General features: G+C 45.1%; 2 protein-coding genes across 6 annotated transcripts; one reads left to right on the top strand and one right to left on the bottom strand.

Moving 5' to 3' along the window:
• Positions 1 to 6: 6 nt before the first annotated feature.
• Positions 7 to 16,593, top strand: WDR46 (WD repeat domain 46). The gene is made up of 15 exons (XM_044000557.1): positions 7 to 194; positions 3,771 to 4,136; positions 4,559 to 4,642; positions 4,880 to 4,992; positions 5,142 to 5,229; positions 5,412 to 5,473; positions 5,816 to 5,920; positions 6,047 to 6,197; positions 6,334 to 6,469; positions 6,919 to 7,018; positions 13,649 to 13,962; positions 14,700 to 14,794; positions 15,475 to 15,570; positions 16,062 to 16,175; positions 16,309 to 16,593. Exons 1-15 carry the CDS (start codon positions 135 to 137, stop codon positions 16,450 to 16,452), a joined length of 2,028 nt encoding a protein of 675 aa, XP_043856492.1. The 5' UTR covers positions 7 to 134; the 3' UTR covers positions 16,453 to 16,593.
• A 720-nt stretch (positions 16,594 to 17,313) lies between these two features.
• B3GALT4 (beta-1,3-galactosyltransferase 4) lies at positions 17,314 to 21,502 on the bottom strand. 5 transcript variants are annotated; one of them, XM_044000559.1, is made up of 2 exons: positions 21,373 to 21,502; positions 17,314 to 20,395 (listed from the first exon to the last, which is right to left on the bottom strand). In XM_044000559.1, exon 2 carries the CDS (start codon positions 20,360 to 20,362, stop codon positions 19,202 to 19,204), a length of 1,161 nt encoding a protein of 386 aa, XP_043856494.1. In that variant the 5' UTR covers positions 20,363 to 20,395; positions 21,373 to 21,502; the 3' UTR covers positions 17,314 to 19,201. The 5 variants fall into 5 exon arrangements, with proteins under 5 accessions (XP_043856494.1, XP_043856493.1, XP_043856496.1 ...); XM_044000558.1 differs by lacking the exon at positions 21,373 to 21,502 and adding an exon at positions 20,762 to 20,895; XM_044000561.1 differs by lacking the exon at positions 21,373 to 21,502 and adding an exon at positions 20,776 to 20,849 and having other exon boundaries at positions 17,314 to 20,136.
• Positions 21,503 to 21,943: the final 441 nt, after the last annotated feature.

Raw genomic sequence — 21,943 nt, 5'->3', positions numbered from 1 at the left:
CTGATTGGTCGCTAGCATCCGGGCTCCTCCTACGCCAACGAAGGCTTCCGGTGTCTTCCTCTGGCGGATTGTGTGGTGGGGTGTGTAGTGGAGAGTTTGCACGTGGTTATTAGAGGATTTCGTGGACGTGGGCCATGGAAACGGCTCCGAAACCGGGCAGCAAGGCCAGGGTCAAAGCCCAGGGCAAGAAACAGGTAAGGCGTGCCTTTGCTCCCTATCCTGGCGGGGTAAGCGGGAGGGACCATGGACTACCCGAGCTGTGTGGGCAGTTCTAATTTGCACTTCTTTCTGAGCGGCATCACTCGTGTTAGTAGTCCAAAGCAAGAGTTCCTTTTTTTTTTTTTTCTTGGTGAGGCATTTGGGATTAAGTGACTTGCCCAGGGTCACTCAGCTAGTAAGTGTTAAGTGTCTGAGGCCGGATTTGAACTCAGGTACTCCTGACTCCAGGGCCGGTGCTCTGTCCAGTGCGCCACCTAGCTGCCTTTTTTTTTTTAAGTAATAAACATTTTTATTTATAGTTTTGGGTTCCTTTTTTTGTTCCTCTTTCCTTCCCTCCTCTTCCCCCTCCATGAAACAGTAAGCAATCAGATATGGATTATACATGCAAGCTTATGTAAAACATGACCATGTTAGTAATTTTGTATAAGAAAACTTGAACAAAAGAAAAAAACTGAAAGAGTGAAAAATAGCATGCTTTAGTCTGTGTTCATCAATATAATTTCATTCTTTGGAGATATATAGTATGTTTTATCAATAGTCCTTTGGGATTGTCTTGGATCATTGTATTGCTGAGAATAGTTGTCATTCACAGTTCTTCATCAAACAATATTGCTGTCTCTGTGCACTTGGTTCTCTTGGTTCTTTTTATACATGTCTTTCCAGGCCTTTCTGCAATCATCCTGCTTGTCATTTCTTATAGTACAATCATATTCCATCACCATCATATGCCACACCTTGTTTAACTATTCCCCAATTGATGGGCATTCCTTTGATTTCCAATTCTTAGCCTCCACAAAAAGGGCTGCTATAAATATTTTTGTACAAATAGGTCTTTTTTTTCTTTTTGGGGATGTCTCTGGGATATAAACCTAGCAGTTGTATTGCTGGATCAAAGGGTATGCACAGTTCTATAGCCCTTGGCCATAGTTCCAAATTGCTCTACAGAATTGTTAACACTTTTCAAAACTCCACCAACAGGGCAGCTAGGTGGTGCAGTGGATAAAGCACCGGCCCTGGATTCAGGAGTACCTGAGTTCAAATCCGGCCTCACACACTTGACACTTACGGTGTGACCCTAGGCAAGTCACTTAACCCCCATTGCCCCGCCAAAAACAAACAAACAAAACTCCACCAACAGTAGATTAGTGTCCCAGTTTTCCCACATCCCCTCCAGCATCCAATATTTTCTGTTTTAGTTATATTTGTAGCTCTGATTGGTGTGAGGTGATACCTCAGAGTTGTTTTAATTTGCATTTCTCTGATCAGTAGTGATGTAGGGCATGTTTTCATGATTATAGATAATTTTGATTTCTTTGTCTGAAAACTGCCTGTTCATACCCTTTGACCATTTATCAATTTAACAATTGACTTGTATTTTTATAAATTTGACTCAGTTCTCTATGTAATTGAGAAATGAGGTCTTTTTCAGAGATATTTGTTTCAAAAATTCCCAGTTTTCGGCTTCCCTTATAATCTTGGTTACATTAGTTTTGTTTGTCCAAAACCTTTTTAATTTTATATAATCAAAATGATCTATTTTACATTTTGTTTTACTCTCTATATCTTCTTTGGTCCTAATTTCTTCCTCTACCCATATATCTGACATGAACCATTCCATTCTTTCTTAATTTGCTTATGGCATCATCCTTTACGTGTAAATCATGTATCCATTTTGACCTTATTTTAGTATATAGTGTGAGATTTTGGTTTATACCTAGTTTCTGCCATACTGTTTTCCAGTTTTCCCAGCAGGTTTCGTCAAGTAACGAGTTTTTGTTCCAAAAGCTTGGATATTTGGGTTTGTCATATACTAGATTATTATAGTCACTTACTATAGTGTTTCTATCTATTGTATTCTACTGATCTACCTCTCTATTTCTTAGCCAGTACCAGATCGTTTTGATAATTCCCTCTTTATAGTACAGTTTGAGATCTGGTACTGCTAGACTGCTAGGCCACCTTTTGTATTTTTTCATTGATTCCCATGATACCCTTGAACTTTTGTTTTTCCAGATGAACTTTGTTATTGTTTTTTCTAGATCTATAACATATTTTTTGATGGTTTGATTGGTATAGCACTAAATAAATAAACTTAGGATTGTCATTTTTATTATATTGGCTCTGCCTAATTATTTAGATGTGTTAATTTGCGTGAAAACTGTTTTGTAGTTCTGGTCACATAGTTGCTGTTTGTCTGGGCAGGTAGACTCCCAAGTATTTTATATTGGCCACAGTTTGTTTTTTTTTTTTTTTTTTTGCTGGGCAATGGGGGTTAAGTGACTTGCCCAGGGTCACACAGCTAGTATGTGTCAAGTGTCTGAGGCCGGATTTGAACTCAGGTACTCCTGAATCCAGGGCTGGTGCTTCTATCCACTGCACCCACCTAGCTGCCCCCCGGCCACAGTTATTTTAAATGAAATTTCTCTTTCTATCTATTGTTGCTGGACTTTGTTAGTAATTTATAGAAATCCTGATGATTTTTGTGGGTTTATTTTGTATCCTGCAACTTTGTTAGAGTTGTTAATAATTTCAAGTAGCTTTTTAGTTGATTCTCTAGGATTTTTTAAGTATAACATTGTCTGCAAAGAGTGATAGTTTTGTTTCCTCATTACCTATTCCAATTCCTTTAATTACTTTTATCTTATTGCAAAACAAGAGTTCTTATTTTTTTTTCTGTCATGGACCTCACTGGCAGTTTACTGAGGCCTATAGGCTCCTTCTTAGAAAAAATATTTTTAAAGGCATAAAGTAAAATTCATAATAGCAAAATATTAAAAATCAAAATTGTGGCATGATAATAGATATACTTCTTTAGTAACACATTAAATAAGAAGATCCATTTAAAATATAAGCAGGTTGAAGCTAAATTTTGTTTTTTAAAGATATATCAATGTGAAGGCTGTTTCTGAGCTTAAATAAGAAATATTAAATTTTATGTCATTTTGTATATCCATGTTGGTTTTGATTTTTTGTTTTGTTTTGAAGGTTACAAGTGTCAAAAATACATATTCGCGGGGCAGCTAGATGGCGCAGTGGATAGAGCACTGGCCCTGGATTCAGGAGTACCTAGTACCTGAGTTCAAATCTGGCCTCAGACACTTAACACTTACTAGCCGTGTGACCCTGGGCAAGTCACTTAACCCCAATTGCCTCACTAAAAACAAAACAAAACAAAAACAAAAAACCAAACCATAATCGCAAATTTATGTCATTGCAAATGGCATTAAATATCTCTTGTTTGAATTATAAGGGGAAGATAGCCTATTCTCAAGTAATGCTAGATTTAAATTGTTTTGTATAGTTTAAAATTTTTTATTTTTTGCAAAATCTGTATAGAGATCAGTAGTTCATGTATTTTGTAAGTGAAGTGTAAGACACAAAAAATTTGCATGACAAATAAGTAAAATATGACAGAAACCTATTCAAACAATCTATCCAAACTTTTAGTACTTTTAAGTTTTCAATGCCCAGGACATGGTTTGGCTGTGGAGTGAGGGAGTGTCTGGCCTGGACCTTGCTCTTCCCTGATCATCCCCACCTTGTTTTTCCAGAAGCCTCGACGCTACTGGGAAGGGGAAATTGATGGGGCTAGTTCCCTCCCATCCCAACCCTTCCCTGCCCCTGCCCCTACCAGGGGGACCAAGAGGAAGCAGGAAGACCGGCCCCAAGCCAAGGGTGCCCAGCTACCTAAGAGGCCAAAGCAGACACAGGAACTCAAGTCAAAGCAGACCCAGAAGCATCTGAGGTTAAAGCAGACCCAGAAGCATCTGAGGTTAAAGCAGACTCAGAAGCATCTGAAATCAAAGCAGACCCAGAAGCATCTGAGGTTAAAGCAGACCCAGAAGCATCTGAAATCAAAGAAGGATCTGAGACCAAATGAGAAAGAGGAGCTGAAATCAAGCCAGACTTTATCTGGGGTAAGATCCAGGTGGGGAAGCAAGGGATCCTGGGTCCTTGGGTCAGTGTGTGAAACTGGGACCATGTCACCAGCCCTTGGCTGGTCTGTTTCTCATGCCCCTGTTACTTTCTGAGATGCTTTGATGTGGATTTTGTGGATGGAGGGGAAAGAGCAGGATCTTTCGGGAGAACTAAGGCAGCCGGGCAAAATGAGAGTAAACAAAAGGGCTGGAGAGGAATAGGAAAGAATTTGGAAGAAAGAATGAGGTGGTAGGCTCATCAGGATGGGTATGTACTCATTGTGCCTAAATAGTTTTTCACCCAGGATGGTTACCTCGACCTTGGGTTGCAAAGTGCTTTGTAAATGTGAAACATTACCACTGGTAAAAGCATGAGAGAGGAGTAAGGAGATTATCTCTGATAGAAACTTCATCACTTCTAGGCTCAAGATCCATTCCCGGGGCCAGCCAAAGTCTCGGAGAATGCTGTAAACAAGTTCCGAAGAGGCAGTTCTAAATTTGTGACGGTAAGAAAAGGCAGGTTGGGGAGGAGCTGCTGAGGGTCTTAATGCCCATCACCATGAATAAGAAGGAAGACCAAAAGTTGATAGTCTTTCATCACTAACCTATGACCTTTGGTTTTCCCATTCCTTACTGCTGATTCACTATTGTCTTAATGGCCATCACAGTGATTTAGAAGGAAAAGTTGGGGTTCTCAGCCTCTGATCCCTAACTGATGAAATTTTCATTTGGCATTCTCTCAGAAGCATCCCCTTAAGTTGGTGACTGAGTATAAGCTTAAGGCAGCTGCCGATGAAGAGGAAGAAACAAGTGTCCGTGCAGCCCGGGCTGAACTGTTGCTTTCTGAGGAGCCTGGGTAAGTGAAGCATCCACAGCCCCTGGGATCTTACCTGCATTGTTGTTGTCGTCCCCTGTCTCCCCCTTCTCCCCTTCGCACCCCCAATGTTCTCAGTTCTGCTCAACCCGGTCCTAGTAAACTTGTTACCGAACCCTCATTCTCCACAGATTCCTGGAGGGAGAGGATGGGGAAGACACAGCTACAATCCGCCAGTCTGACATCGTAGAGGCCGTGGACATTGCCAGTGCAGCTAAGGTGAGGTTGAAGGCTGGGAAGGAACTGGTGATGATGAAGTGGAGAAGACAGCAGATGAGCTGTGTGATTGGGGTGGGGTGGGAGGATTTCCAGGCTTGGCCGGCCTCCTGAGTGTCTCTGTACTTAGCACAGTGCTTTGGAAATGCTTATTCCTTTTCCCTTCCCTTCCCTTCCCAATGTAGCACTTTGACCTGAACTTGCACCAGTTTGGACCCTACAGGCTCAATTACTCACGGACCGGAAGGTGAGGGACTTCCCCTGCCCGTATAGTGAATCTTTCTCACACAGTGTTCTTTGTCAGCATAGTGCCTGGCACAGAGTAGGTGCTTAACAAATGTTTATTGAGTGATTGATTTCCTCATCCAAGGTTGTGAGGTACTGTCACCTGTCTCTGACAGTCATACTCTGCTGCCTTCACTCACTGTCTGTTTCTGGTTTGGGGAGAGAGATTCAAGGCATCGATTATTCCCTCCATGCATGCATTCTTTTGACCTGATGTCTGTGTCCTCCCATTCCTCCTGAAGGGATGGGAAGCTCTCCGGACCGAGGGCTCCTGACACAGTGACATCTGTTTCTTTTCTGCCAGACACCTTGCCTTGGGTGGCCGGAGAGGTCATGTGGCCACATTTGACTGGATAACAAAGAAATTAATGTGTGAAATCAATGTCATGGAAGCTGTGAGGGACATACGGTCAGTGGGATCCGGGGCCACCATGGAGTGGGTGAGGCTCAGAGACCTTAGAGGGTCTGGGGCAGGTTGGGTGCTTGACCAAGCTTGAGGTCACTTTGTGGTATGGTTTGTCATTCCTGACTTCAGGTTCCTACACTCTGAGGCATTATTTGCAGTTGCCCAGAAACGCTGGCTCCATGTCTATGACAATCAAGGGATTGAGCTGCACTGTGTCCGAAGGTGTGATCGTGTTACTCGACTTGAGTTCCTGCCCTTCCACTTCCTGTTGGCCACAGCTGTAAGTGCTGGGAATGGCCTGGAGGTGCAGGAGGTGTTTGGCAGAGGGGCTGCTAAAGGGTGGATTGGAGGCAGACTGATGGGGGTAGGAAGAGGCCTGGGTTGTGACCCTTTGTCTCATTTTCTCCACTTTCCAGTCAGAGACAGGGTTCCTGACCTACCTGGATGTGTCTGTTGGCAAGATTGTAGCATCCTTGACAGCTCGGGCTGGGCGTCTGGATGTGATGACCCAGAATCCCCACAATGCAGTCATCCATCTTGGCCACAGCAATGGTTAGTAAATATTATATGTTGACCCTTTTCTGCTCTATGTCCTCTAGCCCTCTGGCCTCCCTGGCTTTTTCCCCCTGGCAATTCCATAGACCTAGTGTTCAAAGCTGGAAACACACCTTAGAAATCATTTAGGTCAGCCTCCTTGTTTTACAGATGAGCAATATGAGAACTAGAGATGTTAAGTGATTTTCTGGAGCAGAATCTGAATCTGAATTCAGAATCCACATCCTCTAACCCATATCCAGTGGTCTTTTCACTATACCCAATTGCTTTTCTCCCAGGTCATACCTTGGGGCCCCTACCATTTCCCTTCTGCTTCCCATGACCACTTTAACCTCCAGACTCCAGGCATCACAGCCCCTCCTGTGCCCTTATCCTACCCCTTTAGGTCTATCCCCTGTGAAGTCCTGGCCTCTGTTCCCTCTGACTCCTGACTTCCTGCCCCTCAGGCACTGTGTCCCTCTGGTGTCCAGCCATGAAAGAGCCATTGGTTAAGATTCTCTGTCACCGTGGTGGGGTCCGGGCTGTGGCAGTGGATTCCTCTGGCACGTGAGTCACTTAATGTTAAGTCTCAGGTGTCTGAGATTTGGGTTTGAGGTTGAATAGGGATAGGGATAAAGGGGGAAGGTGGGTTATCTGTTACTTTAAAGGTGAATTATCATTCTTAGATGATTTTTTATGATACTTCCTAGAGGGCGCTATTATGGATGTGTCTTGGCCATGATGAAAGATAATTGTCCTTCCATAGTGGTAATTGTCTTTTTCCACTTTCTAATTGTGGGGGTACCTCAAGGCCCAGTCCTGATCCTTTTGTTTATTTTGTGTTTTTCTCAACTTTTAGGCTTAGCACAGTGCCTGTCATATAGTAGGTGCTTAATGATTGATTGATGCACTTAAAAATGTTTTCATTGTCCTTCAAAATTTTTTCTCAAGTTGATATCTTTTGTTTTTACGTCACCTACATTTCATGTATTCTTTTTGTTTCTCTTTATGAAAAGTACTCTCTTCAAACAAAAAATGAAAGAAAAAAAACAGGAAAAAAAAAGCCTGACGTTAACTGTAATAATCCACACTCATAGTTCTCTGCCTCTGAAGAGGTGAAGGAAATGATTGATTTCACTTCTCAATTGTTTTGTTGTTTTTCTCACTTGTTTTAATCTTTGTGTATGTTGCTTTCCTGGCACACTCTACTTCATTCTGCATTAGTGCATATAAGTCTTTCCTTCTCCAAATTGCTCCAAATACATACTTTTGAAGGGTACAATAATATTCCATTACATTCATATAACATTACCTTTTTAACTGTTTCCCAGTCATTGGGAGTCTTACTTTCAGTTTGTTACTAGAAAAAGGCACTGCTAGACTGATTTCAGCAGTCTTTTTGCTATCAACCTTGGAGTAGATATATATCGAATAATGGGATCTCTGGAGCTATGGAAAATTTAGTCACTCTCTTTTCATAACTACAAACTTCTTTCTAGAATGGTTGCACCATTCACAGCTCCAACAATAGTGCTTTTATGTGCCAGTCTTTCTAAAGCCTCTCCAGCACTGATTAGTCCCTTTTATCTTTTTGTCAATTTTCAGGCCGTGGGGTAGAATCTCAGGATTTTGATTTGCATTCTATTAATAATAGTAATGATTTGGGGCATTCTCATATATTTGTTAATAGTTTAGAATTCTTTTAAGGACTATTTGATTTCTTAACTACTAGAGAATGGCTTTTGGTGGGATATTTTTGGTAGTTGTGTCTATATTTTGGATATCAGGCTTTTCTCGGATACTTTGATACAAAGATTTTTTTTTCCTTTTTGGCCAGTTTACTTTTTATACTTTTTATTTTTTAAATTTTGTTGAGGCAATTGGGGTTAGGTGACTTGCCCAGGGTCACACAGCTAGTAAGTGTCAAGTGTCTGAGGCTGGATTTGAACTAAGGTCCTCCTGAATCCAGGATCAGTGCTCTATCCACTGCGCCACCTAGCTGCCCCCCAGTTTACTTTTTTTCCTGTCTCTCTACACACTAATCCAAGCCTCATTTCAGCCACTAGTGATTTTCTTAAATCACAGATCAGATTGTGTGACCTTCCCACTCAGTAAACTCCAGTGGCTTCTTATTGCCTACAGGATCAAATACAAAATGTTCTGTTAGGCATTCAAAGCCCTGTCTAACCTAGCCCCCTCCTACCTTTCCAATCTTCTTCTTCCTTCTTCTTCCTCCTCCTCCTTCCTCCTCCTTCTTCCTCCTCCTCCTCCTCCTCCTCCTCCTCCTCCTCCTCCTCCTCCTCCTCCTCCTCCTCCTCCTCCTCCTCCGGTCGGGGGTAGGCCAGTGAGGTTTAAGTGACCTGCCCAGGGTCACACAGCTGGTAAGTGTTAAGTGTCTGAGGTCGGATTTGAACTCAGGTACTCCTGACTTCAGGGCCAGTGCTCTATCCACTGCGCCACCTAGCTGCTCCTCTCTCTCTCTTTTTTTTTAACGCAAGAACAAGTGCTACGATGCATTTAGGGAGGTAAGATGCATATAAAGATTTCTTTTTTTTAAAAATTATTTTAAGGGGCAGCTAGGTGGCGCAGTGGATAGAGCACCGGCCCTGGAGTCAGGAGTACCTGAGTTCAAATCCAACCTCAGACACTTAACACTTACTAGCTGTGTGACCCTGGGCAAGTCACTTAACCCCAATTGCCTCACTAAAAAAAAAGAGAGAGAGAGAGTAAGGTAGGCAACTAGAGGGCAGTTTGAGAGATTGACAGGGTCTAGTGGAGGTTTTTTAAAGAATGGGGATATATGGGCATATTTATCAGCTGCAAAGATCAACTGGAGGTAAGAGTGGGGTTGTTGTGGCAGCAGCCTGATGGAGAAGACAAGAGGGAATGAGATCTAGTACAGAGAGAAGGGTTAGCCTTGGTTAGAAGAGTCACAGAGAATGGGAGCTAGGGGGTTTAATGGATAGAGACGAGAGGACCTCATGGTGAATGAGTGACCTTTGTTTTCTGAGAAGAATATTAAGTGAAGTCTTTGCTAGAGGGGAGGAAAAGGGCAGAGATGGTATGGGAGGCTTTAGGAAAAATAAAAGGTTTGGGACAGCTGTAGTGGGAAGAGATAGTCCGGTAAGGAGGAGTAACTGGGTTGCAGCAGCGCTAGCTTAGCTGAGATTAGGTAGCATTACTTTTTTTTTTTTTTAAATAACGGGCAACAAGGGTTCAGCGACTTGCCCAAGGTCACACAGCTAGTAAGTGTCAAGTGTCTGAGGCCCGATTTGAACTCAGGTCCTTCCTGAATCGAGAGCCAGTACTTTATCTACTGTGCCACCTACCTGCCCCAGATTAGGTAACAAATTTCCAGCAGATCCCTTCAGTTTGGTGGTATTACTTCACATGTTTTTAGTCAGCTCCAAGTGAGGTGGAGTGTAGGAGAATATGGCATCCATGAAAACCATGTTGTCATGTAGAAGTGATTACATGGATTGAATTTGCAGAACAAGGAGCCAAGTTGAGTAGAAGTTTTAGAGAGCAAATTTAGCCTTGATACCAGGAAATACTTCCTAACAGTGAGTGCTAGCCTTCAGAAGTGAGAGGGAGTGTGCCCTCCTTCCAGGTCTTTAAGCAGACACTAGCTGACCCCTTAGCTTATATGTAATAGTGGGGATTCCTTTTGGGCCCTAGGTAGTTATGAAGTTCCTCCCAGCTCTAAAATTCTGTGACTTCTAAGGTCCTAGATTAATATTTGGCTCCCCTATAGTTACCCAAACTTTAAAACCCTAGCAAAACCAATCAGCACACCTAAAAGAAATCTAGAAATATTTGCAGTCTTCCAGTCCCCACCCAACTTCCACAAAGCAATTGGGGGAGGTATCTTCTCATATCTCTAATTTGGGGTTATGCTTATTCTTTGTAAATCTTTAAAAATTCAGTTTTATTTTTAAGAGTCCAAATTCTCTCCCTTCCCTCTTGCTTGCCCTTTTCCCCTACATCGAGAAAATGAAAAAACAAAATCTGTTACAAACATGTAGAATCAAGCGAAACAAATTCCCTTGTTAACGGTGTCTCCTCCAAAAAGAATTTGTCGTTCTTCATTCTGAGTCAGTCACCTCTCCATCTGGAGGTAAATAGTATGTTTTATCATGAGTCATCTAGAATTATGGTTGGTCATTGTGTGATCCATCACAATTTCTAAGTCTTTCAGATCAGTTTGTTTCTATAATGTTGTTATCTCATAAATTGTTCTTGCCTTGCTAATTTCACTCTGCATCATTTCATACAAATCTTTCTAGTTTTTTCTGAAACAATCTTTATGATTTCTTACAGCACAGTAGAATTCAGTCATATTTTGTGTTTTGTTTGTTTGTTTTTGCAGGGCAATGAGGGTTAAGTGACTTGCCCAGGGTCACACAGCTAGTAAGTGTCAAGTGTCTAAGGCCAGATTTGAACTCAGGTCCTCCTGAATCCAGGGCCATTGCTTTATCCACTGTGCCACTTAGCTGCCCCTAATTCAGTCATATTTATATACCATAACTTTAGTCATTCCCTATTTGATCGTCATTCCCTCAGTTGCCAGTTCTAAGCACCAAAAAAGATCTGCGATAAATATTTTTTGTACATATGGATCTTTTTCTACTCTAAGGCCAGATTTGAACTCAGGTCCTCCTGAATCCAGGGCCATTGCTTTATCCACTGTGCCACTTAGCTGCCCCTAATTCAGTCATATTTATATACCATAACTTTAGTCATTCCCTATTTGATCGTCATTCCCTCAGTTGCCAGTTCTAAGCACCAAAAAAGATCTGCGATAAATATTTTTGTACATATGGATCTTTTTCTACTCTAATATCTTTGGGTATAGACCTAGGAAGGGTATTTATTCTTTGTAATTTTGCAGCATTAACCCTTTTTTTTTTTTTTTGGCAGGGCAATGAGGGTTTAGTGACTTGCCCAGCGTCACACAGCTAGTAAGTGTCAAGTGTCTGAGGCCGGATTTGAACTCAGGTACTCCTGAATCCAGGGCCGGTGCTTTATCCCCTGTACCACCTAGCCGCCCCACCATTAACTTTTGATTGTTTTGTGTTTGTTTCCATTTATAGCCATTTTCTTGGCTCTGTTTATTTCACCACTTCACCAATATCAGTCTGTGGAAGTGTTTCTGTGCTTCTTTGCATTTATTATATCCCAATTTTATTTTTTTTTTCTTTCTTTTTTTTGGTGAGGCAATTGGGGTTAAGTGACTTGCCCAGGGTCACACAGCTAGTAAGTGACAAGTGTCTAAGGCCAAATTTGAACTCAGGTCCTCCTGAATCCAGGGCTGGTGCTTTATCCACTGCGCCACCTAGCTGCCCCATTATATCCTAATTTTCTTAGAGCACAGAAGTTCTCTGTTAAATTAACATACCACAGCTTTGTGTAACCATTCCCCAGTTGGTGAATATCTACTTTTTTTGCACTTCATCAGTCTCACGAAATTATTTTGCTTTACATATTTTGATATATGTGCTTAATAGTGGGATCTCTCAGGCAAAATGTTTGGACATTTTAGCCACTTTATTTGCATAATTCCAAGTTGTTTTCCAAAATGATATTACTATTTATAGCTCCACTAACAGTGCATTAATGTGCTCATTTTTCCACAATCTCCCCCACATTGAGTATTTCCCTCTTTTGTCATATTTGTCAATTTGCTGGGTGTGAAAGTGAATCTTCAGGGTTGGTTTGTTTTGTTTTTTTTCTGAGGCAATGAGAGTTAAGTGACTTGCCCAGGGTCACACAGCTAGTAAGTGTCAAGTGTCTGAGGCCAGATTTGAACTCAGGTCCTCCTGAATCCAGGGTTGGTGCTTTATCTACTGTGCTACCTAGCTGCCCCCTCAGGATTGTTTTAATTTGCACTTCTCTTATCAGTGACTTGAACCTCTCTTTCATATGATTGTTGCAGAAGCTTTTTAGTTTGTCAACAGGATCTGTTTTATCTTTTATAATTGCCTTCATCTTTTGTTTTGTTCTGAATACATCTGCCTGTAGCTGTGAAAGGTATCTGATCTGCTTCTCTTCTCATTTTTTCATCATATGATATTTAATATTCAAGTCGTGTCCATTTTAAATTTATTGTAGACTATGCTCTAAGAGTTGGTCTAAGCTTAATTTCTGCCAGCCTGCTGCTTCTCAGTCTTCTCAGCAGTTATTATCAAATAGGAAATTCTTTCCTAAGTAATTTATGTTTTTAGGTTTATTGAACAGTGGGTAATTGTAACTAACTAAACTTAAATTCTTACTTAAGTTCCACCTGCACTTAAGTAATATTTGAATGCTTGAGTCCTTGAATGCTTTGTGTTTCTAATAAATTCTCACCTCCTGGGGCATTGCTCAGTCCCTTCTCAATAATAATAGCAGGGGCAGCTAGGTGGCACAGTGGATGGAGCACCAGCCCTGGATTCGGGAGGACCTGAGTTCAAATCTGGCCTCAGACACTTGACATTTGTGTGACCCTGGGCAAGTCACTTAACCCCAATTGCCTCACCAATAAATAAATAAAATAAAATAAAATAATAATAGCAGTTCATCTTTCTAGAGTACTTAAAGAGAGGCTTTCCTCCCAGTGGTCCCCTGAGGGAAATCACATAATTATTTTATTTTTCAGACATATCATTGAGTGCCATGAAAAGTTAAGTAACTTGCTCAAGGTCACACACTTAGTAAGTTTTGGAGCCAGGATTCAAGCTCCGGGTTTCTGACTCCATGACCACCCTACTACCCTGCCTCTAAGAAAGTTTCCCTGGCTTCCCAGACTTTCTTCAGATATTCCCCATCTTTCAAGATTCAGATCCAACAAGCAGAATCAAATGATGGAAAGCTTAGATTTGGAGTCAGGAGACCTGGGTTCAAATCCTTACTCTGACAAGATGCTCAGTAGTAGGGAAGTCCTTCCCTTCTCTGATCCATATTAATTTCTTCATACATAAAATAAGAAGGTTATTCTAGATAATCCCTAAGGATAGTTCAAGGCATAAATTCTCTTTCCCAAGTCTCACTTCCTCTGAAGCCTTTTCTTTAGTGGATGGTCTCTTCCTATGATGAATTTATAGAATTAAGCACTTAGTGATATGCTGCTGGTTCGAAGCTGTCTTAGACTTCCAAGCAGCCTGGCACAGTTCAGGGCATGTGAGTGAGTGCTCAGTAAATACTAACTGATTCTTCCAGGTACATGGCAACGTCTGGTCTGGACCACCAGGTGAAGATTTTTGACCTTCGGGGAAAGTACCAGCCTCTGGCATCTCGAGCTCTGCCCCAGGGAGCTGGCCACTTGGCATTCTCACAGCGAGGCCTGCTGGCTGGAGGCCTGGGGGATGTGGTGAACATATGGGGGGGACAGGGGCAGGGTGGCTTTCCCTCCCTTGACCAGCCATATCTGACCCATCGTCTCCCTGGCCACGTGCACAGCCTTCAGTTCTGCCCCTTTGAAGATGTGCTGGGGGCAGGCCACAGCAGAGGCTTCACCAGCATCCTGGTACCTGGTGAGTTGGGGATAGGGGCGGAGGAATAGGGCCACAGCCTGAGCACCATCAGCTTGCTGTTGCTTAGTGAGCAGAAGGGATGGGAAGTGAGAAGCAAGGATAAGACAAAGGGCACTATGTAAGCAACACTAGCATGCTGGTTCCTGGGTTATTCCCTAATATTAGTAATGGATAGCGCTGATATAGTGATAGTGTTTTACAAACAAGGAAACTGAGGAAGGCAGGTTAACTAACTTCCTTAGGATCACACAGCCAGGAAGTTATGTGAGTCAGGGTTTAGACTCAGGTTTTCCTGACCCCAGGTATAGCATTCTAGTCACTGCCACCCAGCTGCTTGCAAATTAGCTTGAGATGCTGGAGATGAGGAGAGCACAGGATAAGAGGAGCAGTATAAATATTAGCATTCTGCTGGTACCCATTGATTTAGGAGACAGGAAGTAAGCACCACTGGCTTTGGAAGGCAATAGAGAAGAATGAATAGGGGGTAGCTAGGTGGTGCAGTGGATAAAGCTCCAGCCCTGTATTCAGAAGGACCTGAGTTCAAATCTGGCCTCAGACACTTGAAACTTGCTAGCTGTGTAACCCTGGACAAATCACTTAACTCTCATTGCCCCAAGGAAAAAAAAAGAGAAGAAGGAATAGGAAGGGACTGGGGGGGGGCGGGGCGGGGAGGACCAGGGGAGCATGTTTCCAGGTTTGGTTTCTGTCCCTGAAATTGTATTCCCCCACTTCCTCAGGGGCTGGGGAGCCCAATTTTGATGGACTGGAGAGTAACCCCTATAGGAGTCGTAAGCAGCGTCAGGAATGGGAAGTGAAAGCTCTGATGGAGAAGGTGAGTACACAGCTATGTTTTGGGGCTCACCTGGGGTACACTGAAGGAAGGTGAAGAAATGTCTGTGTATGTGTGTGGGTTTTTTTTTTTTTTTTAGTGAGGCAGTTGGGGTTAAGTGACTTACCCAGGGTCACACAGCTAGTAATTGTTAAGTGTCTGAGGCTGGATTTGAACTCGGGTCCTCCTGAATCCAGGTTCGGTGCTCTATCCACTGCGCCACCTAGCTACCCCGTATGTGTGTGTTTTTAAGGTGGGGGATGAGGGTTCAAATAGGCTTCCATGTGAGGTGAGGTGGGTTCAGGAATATGTCAGGGTGAGAGGTGGGGAAATAGAAGATGGAGGCGGGGGGTGTATGTGCTGAAGAAGAGTCAGGCTTGTTAATTCCATGGGTGAGACTTGGCCTTCTTTATTTTTTTTTTTTATTATTTATTTTTTTTTTTTGGCGGGGCAATGGGGGTTAAGTGACTTGCCCAGGGTCACACAGCTAGTAAGTGTCAAGTGTCTGAGGCCGGATTTGAACTCAGGTACTCCTGAATCCAGGGCCAGTGCTTTATCCGCTGCGCCACCTAGCTGCCCCCTGGCCTTCTTTATAAGCCTGATATTCCCCCCTGTGCCCCTTTCATGACAACCAATGATACTTACTATCTTTTGTCCTTTCTCTTTCCTTATGACACCCCCAGATCCCAGCGGAACTGATTGACCTGGATCCTCGGAATCTGGGTGAAATCGATGTCATCTCTTTGGAGCAGAAGAAGAAGGAACGAATAGAGCGACTGGTAAGAAGATCCTGCCTACTCTCCCCCCACACCCCAGTATAATCAACCCCAGGCTTTTCTTAAAGAAGCAATTTGGTGTGTTAGAAAATACACTGGGTTTTGAGTTAGGAGACTGCAGACCAAAACCTGGCTCTGCTCCCTAAGGTCTTATGGGACCTTGGGGAAAACATTTTCCATCTCTAGACATCATCTGTAAAGGTGAGGAGCACAGAGGACAGAATCAGAAAATGGGTAGAAGATGCCAAGAAGCCAGTCTGTAATCCTGGGCACCTTCCTTTCCCCATCTCTTCAAAAAAAAAAAAAGAAGAGAAAATGGATGATCCCTGACCCACCCAGAGCGTCATCCAAACCAAGGCTTACCTCTGTGTTCAGGGACAAAAATAATGCTGGTTCCCTATACACAGGCCTTTCTGGAGAAATGCCCCGTCCCCTCAGGAAATGTCCAGGAAGTAAATTCTGTTGTTTGACAAGCCAACCATTTCCTTCCCCAGGGGTTCGACCCTGACGCTAAGGCCCCTTTCCAGCCAAAGCAGAAAAAGAAGGGACGCAGCTCCACAGCCAACTTGATGAAGAGGAAGACTAAGGTTAAAGACCAAGAACACAGGGTAAGAGGAATTGGGTGTGTGGGGGGGGAGTGAAGAATGAACGAACATGAATGGACATTTCACTGGGTGTAGGCTCTCCTCCCCAGCAGACGACCCCAGTTTTTTGTCCATGCTTTGCTGTCTTCCCTTTTAGGAGAAGGTCAGGCAGAGCCTTCAGCAGCAGCAGCAGAAGCAACATCAGCAACAGCAACAGGGGCAACAACAGAAAAAGAAAAAACTAAAAACCCCTCAATCTACTGGGCCTCGGCCGTCTGCTCTGGATAGATTTAAACGCTGACGAAGATCCCAGCGTCCTGGATCCTGTGGGGATTTGTGTTGGGACAGACATGGACCCTCCTTCTTGCACCCCTGCCCAAAAGAGATTAGACATCTGGGTTACAGGGCTGGGGGGTGGATTAAAGAAACACCTGGTTTTTTATATGATACTGTTGTCTTTGCCAAGGAAGCAGCTTTGTGATTTGACTGACCTAGTTATCCAAGTGAGAACATGTTTGTCTCTTAAGCCCAGAGAAAGCGCCCGCCATTATACTCCTCTCCGATAGAAATCAAACCACTTCCCTACCTTTTCCACCTACTTTGGAGGGAGGGGCATCAGATCCTTCCCATTTTTACAGTCACTGACAGCTCAGTACTTCCAAGAGCCCTTTAGTCATAGAATCTGAATTGTAGAAGACTTAAGAGACTACAGTAGCCTCTAAACAGACTTTTCACCTGTAACTGAATTAATCCCTTCTGAGAGATTCTCAACAAATGACTCATCCAGACCATTCTTGAAGCCCTCCCAGTGATGGGAGCCCCATCTGCCAAGGTATCTCATTCTAGTTAAATGCCTCTACTTCAGTTTTTCCTCACATCCATTTTAAATCTACGTGGAGTTAAAGCTGAACATTTCTTGGTAAAATAGATGTAAGGCCCTAGAGAAGTAGTAGCGATTGTTTTTATTGTTCTACCATAGTCTAGTCTTGCCATGTATCTGTCTATCCTCTGCCACCTTTGCAGTTGGAACCCAAGTCCTGATAAAGAAACAGATCTGTCAAGTCAATAGAGGCCGGTTTAGGATGGTTATTTATTTTTTTTTTTTTTGCGGGGCAATGGGGGTTAAGTGACTTGCCCAGGGTCACACAGCTAGTGTCAAGTGTCTGAGGCTGGATTTGAACTCAGGTCCTCCTGAATCCAGGGCCGGTGCTTTATCCACTGCGCCACCTAGCTGCCCCAGGATGGTTATTACTGTAGGGGAACTGTCTGACTCCTTAGCGCTTAGAGTGGTAGCAGGTGGGTTCCCCTGACTGGAGGTCTTCCAGGCGGGGCTAGATGACGGTGTTAGGAATCTTGTAGTGGGACTTTCGTTTCTTCAGAGTGAGGGTTTTTTTTTTTTTGAAGGATTCCCAGGGCCAGTTGTGAAGTAGAGCCCAGTGGCCCACTCCAGCTGTAGCACCGAAATGGGTGTTCTGTCCACTTCCTTGCCAGTCCAAGACCCACTCTTAGGTTTGCTGTAGGCGCTGCTTACCCTGAAGAACATGGCCCTGAAGCTCAATGGTCGTCTTGGTGTTGGGGAGAGGCGGGGGTTGTATACCCCAAAGGACATCTCAATAGAAAAGTACTCTAAGCACCCTCATGAGCCTCCTGAATGGGGCCTTTATCACTTTCTTACATTATGACATTCGGGATATTTCTGGGGGAGGCAGGAACTGACCAAGTATGTGCTTGCCCTATGTAGGGGAGGAAGCCAGAGCTGGGAGTAAGAAACCAACTCTTGAGAACCAGATACTCTGTGACAGTTCTGGCTCTGGAGCTCCAAGGGGCCTCAGAAGATGTGGTCCAACCCTATTTTAAGAGATGACACCAAGGCCCAGGGAGGTGGGATGAGTCAGTTCAGAGAATTAGTGTGCTGGACCCGAGTTAGAATCCTGCCCCAGACACCAGTTGTGTGTGACCTTGAACCTTACAAATGGGAATGACAATAGCACCTACTCAGCAGGGTTGTGAGGAATAAATGAGATTTAAGGTGTTATGTACACAAATGGGAAAGTAGTAAACTCAAACATGGGAGTATACAGAAAAGGCACATATAGGACAGGATTAACAGCCTATACATGCTGCTTCCAAACTTCCATCCTTTGTTCCTGGATTTGCTCCCTGGGTTCAAGTTGATCTGTGTCTGTCTTCCTAGACATCCTAGTTGTTTCCCCTTTGTTTGATTTTCTTTTTTTTTTTTTTTGCGGGGCAATGAGGGTTAAGTGACTTGCCCAGGGTCACACAGCTAGTAAGTGTCAAGTGTCTGAGGCCGGATTTGAACTCAGGTACTCCTGAATCCAGGGCCGGTGCTTTAACCACTGTGCCATCTAGCTGCCCCCCCTTTGTTTGATTTTCTAAGGGCATAGAGAGCTCTTGGCTTCATCTCCCTTTTGGACAGTCACAGGCCTGCTTTCTCGCCAGTTGATGTGGCTCCCAGAATGGAGCACAATTGAACCAAACTAAGATCCCTAGTTCTGGACACCACTCACCACATCCAAAGATCACATGAGTTTTCATTAGCTAGATGATAAGCTTTCTGACTGGGGTTTCATATAAAACATTACACAAAGACAGAAAGAAAAGGAGGTTTTACTGAGAAATAGCTATCACCTCCTGCCCCTGAACAAACACACCGCAACCTGGAGGACAGTCTCAACTCTGTCCCCTCTGACCATCCCAGGATGGGGAGGAAGGCTCTTCTTTTCTCCCCTGTTGATCAAGGCCCATCTAGCCTCCCCCACATCCAGCTGTCTTTGATCTGAGTCCTCTTCTGATACTTCCTAGCTCTTAAGAATGTGGCATGGGACTAGAGGTCAGGCCACTGAGACCGTGGACTTGAGGGAGACTTCAGTGCTTGGTGACAAGTTGGGATTGTTGGGGAAGAGGCATATAAACCATAAGGCAACTGCATCCCAAGTATCCAAACCTCATGATGGCCCCAGCCCCTTGTAATCCCTTCCTTTGGACACATCTCCAGCCTCAGCTCTTCCGTCCTGAGGACTCAGGTGGTGTCAGTCATACCACCAGTTCAGCATCCGACATCTCAGCATTCCCAGAGTTTCCTGAAGCCAGGAGCAAAGTGGTATGTCCTCATTCCCTGAGGAGCCCCTCACAAGCTCCCAGGCATTCTTCATCTCCCAGGGCTGCATGTGGTGAGAAGTTAATAATATCCTCCCAAAGCAGCAACGGTCAATGGGATATCGAGCAGCCCCTGCTATCCGAGAGCTATGGGTGGGGGCAACTCCCACCCTCTTGGCAATCACCCCAACAAAAACGTCCTCTACTGGTATCAGAGGCACACTACCAGCTGCCTTCAGAATAAGTCTCAGGACTGGGGCTGACAACACGTAGCCGGTGCCTGAACCATATGGGGGGAAGGGACCCCGAGCAGAAGGCCACTGTATTTCTGAAACCTGATGTCGGCTCCCCTGCAAGCGGGTGGGGTACACTCTCCAGTGGATATGGCCAAGGTATAGGTGGGGTACGGGAGGGTACAGTTTATGGGCACCCTCTATTTTTTTCTCTTCAGTTTTGGCAATCCTGTCCCCTTGAACAATCCCATCTCCTTTAGCATTTCTCTGTTGCAAATCCTGTTTCAGGTCCTTTCCTCTTTGGTTAAGTTCAGCCACGAGGCCAGGGACGTTGATATAGACATCATCGTCAGTCTTGAGGACGTAGCGGACATCGGGGCAGTACCTGGCTGCCCATGCTAGGCCACTTAAGGTTTTCAGGGTAAGGTTTCGATAAGAGTCCATGAAAGCGGCCTGCACGATATCGCCCTCAACCTGTGCTTCCCATTTCAGTACTTCCTTAATGTTTTCCCAACGATCATCGGGTTCCCCCAGTACGAAGAGTGTCCGGATCAAGTGACCCTGGAGTTCCCGAAGACCCCCCCAGGAGGCTCGAATAGCATCCCTCTGCTCTTGATGCTCAGGTGCAGTGCTCACTAGGATCAGAAGGAAAAGTTGGGAGCTAGAACCTCTGCAAACCCCTACGTTAGGGATCAGAAGGTGGGGCAAGGAGAGTGGGGGCCCAGGTGCAGCTGGGGCTGGCATTGGGGGAATGAAGGAGAAGTCTTTCCTTAGCCCAGAGGGACCAAAGATGGCCCAGACACACAAGAATGCCAAAGATGCTAGGAGGATGCATCGTGGATGGAGGAGGCAGGTGGACATGGTGAGGGGCACAGATTCAGATTTGGTAGTGACCTGAAAAGAGAGAAATGGGGCGGGGGTGGGGGGGGGTGGGGAGGAGAGTGGAAAGAGGGAATGAGAGTTGGAACACAGGCAGGGATCTCTCTAAACTAAAGTGATCTGGTTCTCAGCCACCCTCCTGAGACATCCGTAGATCTCACCCTCCATTCGGAACTTCCTCTCCGTGACCTAACCTCCTCCTCCCCAGCTCCTGCTCCCGGAGAGAGAATGGGGATAGAAGAGAAGGGAAGAGTGGGGGTGGGGCGATGGAGCTGAGGATGCTGACTGCAGAGGATGCAGGAGAGGGCTGACAGATGCAGGATGGGAAAGGGTGGGGTAGAAAGGGAGCTGGGGACCACAGGACCACCAGGAGTGGGTTACCTTGTCTGCAGTACCTTGATGCCCTAAATCCTGGCTCCATGGTTGCGTTGCTGTCAGTGATGTGCACCCGCCTCGTCTCCTCGTCATCTCTCTAGCCCCTCCTTCTAGCTTCCCTCCCTCCCTTCCCCTACACACCCCCAGGACTGCTTGCCGTCTACAATCACCCCTGCCATAGGGCTGCGGAGCTCATTGCCTCCGGTCCCGGCCCTCCCCCCTTCTCTTCCCCCTCCTTCCACCCCCATCTGGTTTCAATGATCCCTTCCCATTGTCTCCCGCTGGGCTTCTCAAGGGCTATCTCTCTCTCTCTCGTTCTGTGCCACTCTCGGGGATTGAGGAGGCGATAGCGTTTTTTCCTAGGGCGGGGGCTGCCTATTCCCCCACCCCCACATCCCTCACTGCCCTGCGCCTTGCTTGGATGGCATCTCGGCTTCTGGGGCCCGCGGTTGTGGGACCGGTTTCTCTGCCGCAATTTGTGCTTCGCTCCCCTGGGAAAGCGCTGAGCGCAGCAGCAGTAGCAGCGCATGCTTTCCCTCCCTCGCTCCGGTGCCATCCAGCCCACCCAGGCAACCCCCGCCTTTCCCACGCGGAGCGCTCCTCTCCTCCAGCCTCACCTCCGGGAGCCCTCCAACACTGGGGGCCGCTGCTCCTGCCCTTTCTCCGCCAGTGGCGGCCTCCGGGGTCTGAAGGGCGCGGGAGAGGTGCCACCCTGGAGGAGCAGTCCCGTTTCCTTTTCTCAGTAGCCAGACTCCACCCCTAACACCGGAGGTCACAGGGACCCAGGCTGGAAGGGAAGTCGTTTCCTGGCCTAGGTATGCCAGACTCGCCCTAACTATCAGGCAGGGCTCCCGACCTTTGTGTCCGATAAGCCAGGGTGCTAGGCGACAGCCAGCACCACACCCCGTCTGCCGCCCGAGTTTAAAATCTCAGCGAGCCTTCCCTCTTATTGCACCAAATGGAATTAAATCGCAGCCCCAAGGAGAGTTAAATGGCTGACACCACAGGAATTTGGGCAGAGCCCAAGATTGAGAAACTTGTTTAAGGGAAAAAGATGGGAGGGAGCATGGGGGAAATTCCCAAGGTCCAACCATTTTGGGCCACGTGCTTCTCTCTACAACTTTGGATTTTGAGTCTTCTTTCAGCTGCAGAAAAAGCAATTTGTCTGGCGTGTAACAGGTGCTTATT

This window comes from Dromiciops gliroides, chromosome 4 (genome assembly GCF_019393635.1).
Source record: "Dromiciops gliroides isolate mDroGli1 chromosome 4, mDroGli1.pri, whole genome shotgun sequence".
NCBI lineage: Eukaryota > Metazoa > Chordata > Mammalia > Microbiotheria > Microbiotheriidae > Dromiciops > Dromiciops gliroides.
This window is presented reverse-complemented; position numbering and strand designations above follow the sequence as displayed.

What these genes read in the sequence shown, in the direction of transcription:
- WDR46 (XM_044000557.1), top strand. Translation starts at nt 135, where the DNA reads ATGGAAACGGCTCCGAAACCGGGCAGCAAGGCCAGGGTCAAAGCCCAG. An exon ending in CACCAGCATCCTGGTACCTG is followed by an intron (nt 13,963 to 14,699) that starts GTGAGTTGGGGA and finishes CCACTTCCTCAG; the next exon opens with GGGCTGGGGAGCCCAATTTT. An exon ending in TGAAAGCTCTGATGGAGAAG is followed by an intron (nt 14,795 to 15,474) that starts GTGAGTACACAG and finishes TGACACCCCCAG; the next exon opens with ATCCCAGCGGAACTGATTGA.
- B3GALT4 (XM_044000558.1), bottom strand. Translation starts at nt 20,848, where the DNA reads ATGACGAGGAGACGAGGCGGGTGCACATCACTGACAGCAACGCAACCA. An exon ending in ATCAAGGTACTGCAGACAAG is followed by an intron (nt 20,396 to 20,761) that starts GTAACCCACTCC and finishes CTCTCTTTTCAG; the next exon opens with GTCACTACCAAATCTGAATC.